Source organism: Nothoprocta perdicaria, unplaced genomic scaffold, assembly GCF_003342845.1.
Source record: "Nothoprocta perdicaria isolate Ctin4 unplaced genomic scaffold, notPer1 scaffold_81, whole genome shotgun sequence".
Taxonomy (NCBI): Eukaryota; Metazoa; Chordata; class Aves; order Tinamiformes; family Tinamidae; genus Nothoprocta; species Nothoprocta perdicaria.
This window is the reverse complement of record NW_020456099.1, coordinates 3,090,109-3,098,802: the sequence shown is the minus strand read 5'-3', so window position 1 is coordinate 3,098,802 and position 8,694 is coordinate 3,090,109. Positions and strand designations below refer to the sequence as shown.

Genomic DNA, 8,694 nt, shown 5'->3' with positions numbered 1-8,694 from the left:
GCAACGCGGGCCCGCGCCGCGCTCCGCTCCCCGCACCGCGGGCTCCGCACCGCTCCCCGCACCGCTCCCCGCACGGCGGCCGCCCCCCGCATGCCCGGCGCCGTGTGCGCGCGCCTCGACGCGCTCGACTCGTGGCCGCCGCCCGCGCTGCTCGTGCTGCCCTATATGTTCTACGTGGGGCTCTTCTTCGTCAACGTGCTCATCCTCTACTACGCCTTCCTCATGGAGTACATCGTGCTCAACGTGGGCATCGTCTTCCTGCCCGAGGACGTGGAGCAGGCGCTGCTGGAGCTGGGCGCGCTCTCCGAGACGGGCTCCGTGCTCTACGACGCGGACGGCGAGCTCGAGGTGCTCGACGGCTACCTGGAATAGCGCGGGGCCCGCACGTGAGTCCCCCCTGGCCGGGACRCGGGACCCCCCGGTACCCCCCATCCCCTGCACTCCGGGCCGGACACCGTCCTTGCTGATCCTGCCCGTAAAAGACATKGGAATAACCTCTATCCCAACCTCTATCCCAACTTCTGTCCGCATGCAGTAGCCTTGAGGCCATCCTAAACCCCCCTCAAAGCCTGCGCCTTGGCTCAGCCTACCCCCCTCACCGGCCTTTTCATATTAATCACAGCGTGAGGGTTTGCTGCAGCCCTCAGCCGCCTTAAAACTCTGAAAACGTTGCGAGGGTTTAGCGTTTTAGGGCCCCGGGATGCGCTGCGGAAGCGAGTCCCCGTTTGCAGCTAGAGCTCTCGGTGCCAGCTGGGTGTTAGTCACGGCTTGGAGTGAAGTGTCAGCACATCTGCCAGGGTGTCAGCACATCTGCCAGGAGGGCAAAACAGGGCTGCACGTTTGGAAACAACTTCCAGGCACCTCGGGGTTTTCACATAGAAAATGCAGAAGCAGGACATTTTGCTGTGTAGCTGCAAATGCATCTTCTCTGGGCATGGTAGATAAATATCATTCGTATCAAGCTATTTTGATGTCTTCTAATTTAAGAAAAAAAACGCTACCTTTCCTATTGTGTTCTCTCTCATATAGGTTAAAATGTTAGCCCTAGAAATTGCTCCTCAGGCCCCATATGAAGTAATGGGAGCAGATTTTGCCCCGTGATTTAGCAGGTACAAGTGGAAACTGGTGTTGCTGGAGTAATACTGATACTGCCGGAGCAATATTGATAGTGCTGCATGTGTGTGTGTGTGTGTGCCCAGCTGAGCAGAGCCCGTGGGAACTCGAGACACCGAGGGCAGATCTGCTCCACTGTGGGCAGTTAGTGCAGGCAGGTGCTCATCCCTCTGCTGCTGCTCCCAGCGCTTGGGCTGCTGCAGAGGGTTTGAGATGGAACTGACCTCCCCAGGGAACGTCCCTGGCCACTTCTGTGACCGTTTTCCTCTTCTGTCCCTTTAATTTCAGCACAACATGTTCAGATCTAGGAGAGCCCAAAGCCGTCGCCAGGCTTTGGATCCCAATTGTCTGTCCTCCAGGAAATGAATTCATAATAATTAAYGAAAACTTAAAATCTATGGTGTGCAAAAAGGCCTGACCCTCTCTTCATGCTCCAAAATATCTCTCCTCAAACTCCCAGTATTAATAGTCCAATGCTATTACAGGGATTTTTAAAGTCTTTGTCTTTCTTCTCACTTTTTTGCTGACTGGAATTTGTCGTGATGGATTGCATCTAATTTTCAGGAAGACCCCAGGAGAAAAGCACTCGTACAACCTTCCTCCAGTGGATTTTGCCTATTACATAAACACGCAGCTTAGCAGAGCAGAGGAGCAGAGCTCCATCCTGCTCAGTTCACATAAACGGGCTTCTTAAAACTTCATTTCRATAGGATAAAAAGCTTTGCAAGTTATTTGATATTTTCACTGTGAGACTGCTATTTTCACCTCCATATATAGAAAKCAAACTGCAGAAATGTGGAAATTGAGGAGCTGAGACCTTCACAGAGCTCAGAGGCCCAAGTTGCACGAGGAAGGCGTGAGGGAGGAAGGCTCCGGCTGCTGGGAACAGGGGCACCGAGCGTTCCTCGGGCCCTGCGTGGGGAGATGAGCCCTGCTTTAGCAGCAGAGCTGAGGAACGTGTAGGCATCTGTGTTGTGTGTGAAGAGGAGGGCTCTCCGTGTGACTCAGCAGTGCGACGGGAGCACCGGAGTGCTGTGATGAGCCCAGCTCAAATGCTGCAGGGCCTTTGCATGGGCAGGCGATGCCCTCCCTCTAGGAGCAACCAAGAATCAGCCCTAGAGGGGATGTCTTTAGAGGTAAGAGAAAGAGTCTGCGCATCAGAAGAGTTCTRCCTTGCACCAGAAACCTCACTTGGATAAGGAAACGCAGCAGAAGCAGAATTATGGCYAGGTTTCTGAGCAAAATAGTCGTGATTAATTTGGCAGCAGAGGTTGAGGCTAAGCAGCTTGAAGAAGCTTCCTSCCCTATTCAAATGCAGAAATGTGTCTGTGTAAGCTCAGCAGAACTGAGCTTGCCAATGYCATCTACTTTTTGAGCGTGTCCCTTGCAATAATGTGATTTTTCTCCTTGTGCGGTCTTAAAATTAATGTGACTCATCGTGAAGTAATCAGAAAAAAAAAAAAAAAGCAAAAGTAATCAGCAGTGAAAACGGAATAGAAAATAGAGCACGGGCCTTATTTGTTTTTGCATGGAGGTGAGTTGTGATGCATGACCTTGGCGAGCAGCACGCAGTGCTGAGGGGCTGGTGACTCCGCACGGGGCTCCGTGCCAGCACCTGCAGCGGCGCGGGCGCTGCTCCGGCTCCCGGAGCGCTGCGCGGGATGGGAAGCGGGACGGGATGGAGGTGCCGGCCTGGATTGCTGCCCCGGCTCCGACCTGCTCTGCTGTCCACAGCCCTGGACACCTGCACGGGCACAGCAGGACCCACCCGAGCGCTTTCCTCCTGGACCCTTAACAACAGCCTCTGCAAGCGACCAATTCCTCATTTCACCTTCCCATTTCTAAACATGTTTTTCTTTCATTCGCAGAAATCTCCCTTAACAAAATGGGAAACAGATTGACTCCATGATACAGAACAGTTGTCTGTTTTCTGTCGGTTGTACTCAGCAGGATTAAGAGCAATAGCTATGATTTTTTTAGAGCTATGTTTTGAGTGCTTTAGTGTCGTGAAAATTAAGAGCAGTCACGTGCTCAAACTCACCTGGTAGATGTGCTGTAAGGAGACCGCTGTGCTCCAGCCGCTGTTACCGGGAATTGCATCCCGGCTGGAAGGAAGGCACCAGTCTYAGTTAATGAACTGGCCATTCACATTAACTGCAGCCAGGCACAATCCCAAAGGATTTTCTACCACATACAGTCATTTATTATTTCAAGGAGGCAGGTTTTAAAAACACTTTTCCAAAAGCTGCTGTTAATTAGCATGGATTTAAATGAGTCATAGGAAATTAAGAGACATCTAACATAGAACAGAAATGTTTAAGGCCTGGGTATTTCRCTGGGTAAAAGCCACAGCCCTCAAGTGATTTTGAAGACTAAATCATGAAGAATTTCCTTGKTTTTTTTGTTGCTGTTCATCACAAGAATGAAATTTACTCCAAATCAGCTTGCTTTGAGAGCAGATGACAAGAGACACTTATCAACTTGAAGCCATCAGAGGAATTACGAAATGAATCAATTTTAATTTATATTTGTCCCCCTTGGAAAAAATAGCAACACTCTACTTCAGGTGACAGCTACTAATCATGAAACAGCAAAACTGTATTTTTTTCCCCCACCATTGAAAATTAGTTTCAACTGAAATTTGGAGGATGGCTGAATGGAAAGGGCAGATTGAACATTCTGGTAGGTTGAATCATTCACACACCATGTACAGTCTGCCACTGAATTCCCATCCCGCACTGGCAACCCTGTGGTGGTGTTGGACACCTTCAGGAGGCAGCTTTTGGCCTGGCCTGGCGCCCCAGGCCGCCCYGCTGTTGGTTCTAACCAGCGCAGGGTTTGATCACAATGTACGATACTGACCTGCCCGCCAGGTAGCCGAGGTTTTAGTTCAGCTTGGAAGGTGTTTTGATCAACCCCAAGTGTTGTTCTCTGCACCTTCTGTGCCCTTCAGCCTCCCCCTGGAAACGCAGAGAGCAGAACCGAACCTTGGGCCAGGCAAGCACCAACACTTGATGTTCTTCTCTGTCTGCTCATGGTGTTGRCCAGAATTTGGTGACTGCTTCAGGTGCTGCTGCTCACCCCAGGCCTCCCTCCTGCTCGTGATGAGGCCAGAACATTCCCTTGGTTGGGGTTCCAAGGTCAGCATGGTGTGGGCAGGTGGAGGTTGTTGTTGGCTCTTCTCTGAGTCACTGATGATGATCCTGAGTAAAGCTGGGCCCCGAGAGACCAATTGTTCGGCTATCAAGCGCTGTCCTTTGCAGCCCATCTTTGAAACAGCTTTTCAATCCATACAGGGGCCTGTCCCCCAGTTTTGTGGCAGTCTGGTTGCTTTATGGCACCCTATGACGTAGCTGTTAGCGACACAGGGTTCATCAGCCTGTTGATGTAGAACATGGGACAGTCGCACTGGAATCCTCATGCAGACTCATATTGTTGAGATCACCCTCTAATAACTGTCACCTACTTTGGCCAGGCCAAGGCAAATGAGGTAAATTGGCATAAAGCGTTTCAACACAATTTGTTTTTGTCGCCAAACTCAAGAATRTCACTTGGTTCCGTAGCTACTTACTGGTGGATCCAAAATGTTTTGAACCAAGTGTCTCTGAAGAGAAGTGAGCAACGTCAGAGACTGTGTCAGATGGAGAGAACACATAAAGAACTCATTACTAAATGCTATTGATGACCTGCCTATCATCTGCTTTTAAGAAAGCATCAAATTCAAAAGTTAGTTTTAAGTTTTTTAAAAAAAAAAAGATAAGTTTAAGGATGATATATCTATCATAAAATAGCTTATCCCTTTGCATGTCAGGGTGACTGTGTGCTCCTAAGAGCAACCCTTAGTGATGCCGACCACGTATTCTCCTCAGCCCTCACTAATGTGGAAATTCTGTGAAAATTGCACTAAGGGCTGATGTGACAGTGGTTTCGGTGAGAAGTCGTTAGGCCTTTACTTCCCAAAGAATTAGTCATCAGAAAAGGTTTGGGCTTATTTATTTATGGATTACATGGTGCTATATCAAACGTATGTAAGTATTTGTTGGGTGCAAGTCTAGAGGGTTGCTCTGTATTTGTTATAGTTGTGTGTTTTCTTTTAAACAGACTTGTGAAACACCTGGAACGGATAATGGCCTGGCTGCTGGATCAAAGGAGAAGAAGAAGCTACGCTGTGAACTGCAGAGGTGAAGGCGGCCAAGGGGGCAGCGGCAGAGCTGGCATCAGCCCTGCTCCGCTGTGACTCCTGCCCACGGCCGTGGTGTGCGGGGAACGGGGATCCGCGCACAGCGGCGGCTTCCAGGGCTCATTCCAGGCTGTGCTGGGAAAGGGAATTCCAGGCATGGCTGTGGTTTGATGGATCTGTGACCCCCCGGACACGCTGCGTACGGCCGCCGACCCCCTCACCACCTCGACCACTACCAGCCAGTTCGAAGCCAGGGCTCTCTCAGGGGAACATACCCACATGGGGCTGCAGGGAAGGTTCTGTTCAGGGCAGAATTGGGGCTCATACTGTGCTAGCAAGACACTTTATTTATATGGTGAGTTTTGAAATAGAGCAGAGAGTTAATTTTATATAAGTCAGGTGGATTCATTACCTAACACGAGGTACTTTACAGATTGTTTAAGCTGGTGTTCCTATGTACAGATATGAAAGCAATACAATAAAGACTGACCTTTTTCATAGAAAACTAAACAGACTTTTGTTGGAGGTGTTTCTTTTCCGTATGAACAGAAGAGGATTTAAATAGGCTGTCCAGGAAAGTCCAGGGTTTTTTTTTTTCACAAGAACCTGGAAATAGTTCCGCACAGACTGTTGGGAAGGCAGCTTAGAGGAAATCCTTCTCYGTGAATAACTGCTCTAAAAATCAGACCTGGACTGAAACACCAGCAACACAGCGATAAAGAGGGTGGGAAAAAGGTCACTGAGGGCGGGTATTGTACTTATTTTGTCTTATTTTCAATATGCTTTTTAGAAAAGGCTGACAGAAAACAATAGCCAAGTTTTAGGGAGCTGTTTAGCTCATAGTCACATGCCTGTTTGGTATTAACACCAGAAATACTGAATTTTACTCCTGTATAATTAAATTTACTGTTCCTAGGGACAGTTTACACCAGTTATTTGGGGTCACATGTATGAACAGGATTCAGGCTATGACCACAGTTACAGGAGCTTCTGGTTTGTGATTATTTCCTGAAATGGGTGCAGGGTTTTGTCCCTGCCCCTGGTGCACAACACAAAACCCAAGCAAGCAGATCACTTAGGTGACTCTCARCTTTGGTCAGGAGTTCTGTGATCTCAGAAGAGCTTCACACATTTTGCAAACATGGAAARTACTGCAAAGTACCTGACTGTCACCACAACACCGACCCTGGCCTTTTATCCATCCTCTAAGGAGGCATACAGTACGTCGTAATTCCAAGAGACAGGCATTTTTAGGACACATACTTGCTTGCAGCTGGGTTTTTTGGGGGAAGGAGAGAGGGGAGGGAGTTAATTCAGTCTCGTGCACACAAGGTGCTCAAGAGTATCCAGACATGGAATCTRGGTTGGTCTGAGAATTTGTAGTTGGGATGATCGACAGTAACATCCCCCTGAAGCTGGCAGCTCCTTTCTACCTTCCTGGTGGGCACAGAGCCGGCCCTGCTGCCCGCTAAGGAAGCCGTTTCTCCATTTCCAAGCCATGAAACCACTTAGCGGCTGCCCCRTCTCACACGGTGCTTCTTTCAGCCTAGAACGTGGAAGCCCTTCACGTGCCATTACCATTGAAGCCAATGGTGCTGTCATAGTGTTGCAAAGAGAAAAAATAATTTCAACAAGTCCTGCGCGTTACTATGAAAAGGAGTATTTTAATACATTCCRAAAGACATATCAAAATCCCCCAAACTGCGTTGCAAGCTGCAGTCTGTACATTAAAAACACTCCTACTACAGTAGTTTACCCAACGCCATTTTACGTAGCCCTGACAGAATCCTACCTCATAGCTAGYACGTGCCCAAATAGAGCCACAGTGAGAAGTATTTGCAGATTATTCCTGTGAAAGCCCCAGTGCTCTAGCGAGACTCAGAGGAGCCAGGCAGACAGTGCATAAAATGATCATTTTTTTAGTTAAAATCATAGCCAGCCGAWTGTTTCCCCCCTGGCTCCCTGTGTGGTTTCCCTCTGCCCACCAGCTCTGGATCCTGGATCCGGCTTCGCTCTCGGGGTGAACGGCACCAGAACTGGGCCCATTGAACCCCGAGGGTGGCAGAAGAGAGCTGGGAATCTGCCCTTGGCCACCCCTGCTTAATGCTTCCTACCTCTGCAAACAGGGCCATAAACCGCACGCAGCAGTGAGGTCATTTCAAGTATAAAATAGATCCTTGCCCAGTTACGTCCCCACCTGCAAGCGGTAGCACAAATCCCACTAAATCCCGATCCAGGTACATGAGCCAGAACACCAATGTGTTTCAGTAGTCAGAGTTTTCAACTCTTCAAAGCTTTATGCACAGATATATTTAGGTTGATGTCTAGCTCTTATTTATTTCTTAATAGCTTACACCCATATATAAGTGCATTTTCCCCCACTCCTTAAAATAAAAAACACTTTTAAAAATTTCATTTTAGATGAACTGAAAAGTTTTGATGACTGTCACTTGACGGATTTTTGTGCTATGTATTTATAGTATTTAGATTTCTGTGATAGCTTCAGAAACATCCTTAGTAGTTTTTCCTTTTTAATTCCTTTCTTCTCTTTAGCAATCTTTTCCCCCCATTCTTTTTGAAAGAACCAATAACAAGAGACTTATTTGAAAGAAAACGTCCTTCTGTCCCTTAAGACAGCACTGATGATAAATATGAAGAGCCAATTTTAGATTCTCCTGGATAATCTTACTGTTTCAGGCTATGTTCTAGGCTGACCATTCAACAGATTCTCAGTGAAAATTGAACTTTTATAGTCCAAACTTATCAAGTGCAACCACAGTTACCTCTGGCACCACAAAACACACAGATTTTCTCTCATTACTTCAAAAGTGGCAGGTTCAGCAGCTTGCGATCTTGCACTTTGGTGAATCAAAGCAGCAGTTTTATCACCGATATCCTGGTGACTCCTGTGCGCATTCAGTGGTGATTGCACTGTCCAAAACATCCAAAGACGACAGTGTCTTTTCATCTTTGAAGCTTGATACCGAATCATCACTGCAATGGAAACGCAGCGGAGTCTCTGAAGAGGCTCTTGAAAGACTGTTCCCGTGTTTGACGTCTCTACCATTCACCCACTTCAAGAATCACCCAGGAGCTCAAAGGAGAGTTTTCATTTTGCCACCGCCACAAAGATCAGCTCGCTCTTTCCCAATTCATAAAGCAGCAAAGAATATAGGGAGATACATAGGGGACCTTCTGCTCTCCTTGTGGTTACCTGTGAAACGATGAAAATAGAGTATTAGATGTATAGCTTACTGCTCACTGACATCACTAAAATCACATATGTTGATATACACTTATACCTATACCTACACACACGCATATATATTATGTCATTGGAGAAGAGGTGACGGTGACTGGTAGATGCTGAATATCCGGATCTCGGCACATGTGGTGCTGGC

The 8,694-nt window shown here is 47.8% G+C and overlaps 1 protein-coding gene across 1 annotated transcript; it reads left to right on the top strand.

Moving 5' to 3' along the window:
• Nucleotides 1-90: 90 nt before the first annotated feature.
• On the top strand, nucleotides 91-5,801 carry DEXI (Dexi homolog). The gene is made up of 2 exons (XM_026051951.1): nucleotides 91-386; nucleotides 5,215-5,801. The coding sequence occupies exon 1, from the start codon at nucleotides 91-93 to the stop codon at nucleotides 370-372; it is 282 nt and encodes a 93-aa protein (XP_025907736.1). The 3' UTR covers nucleotides 373-386; nucleotides 5,215-5,801.
• Nucleotides 5,802-8,694: the final 2,893 nt, after the last annotated feature.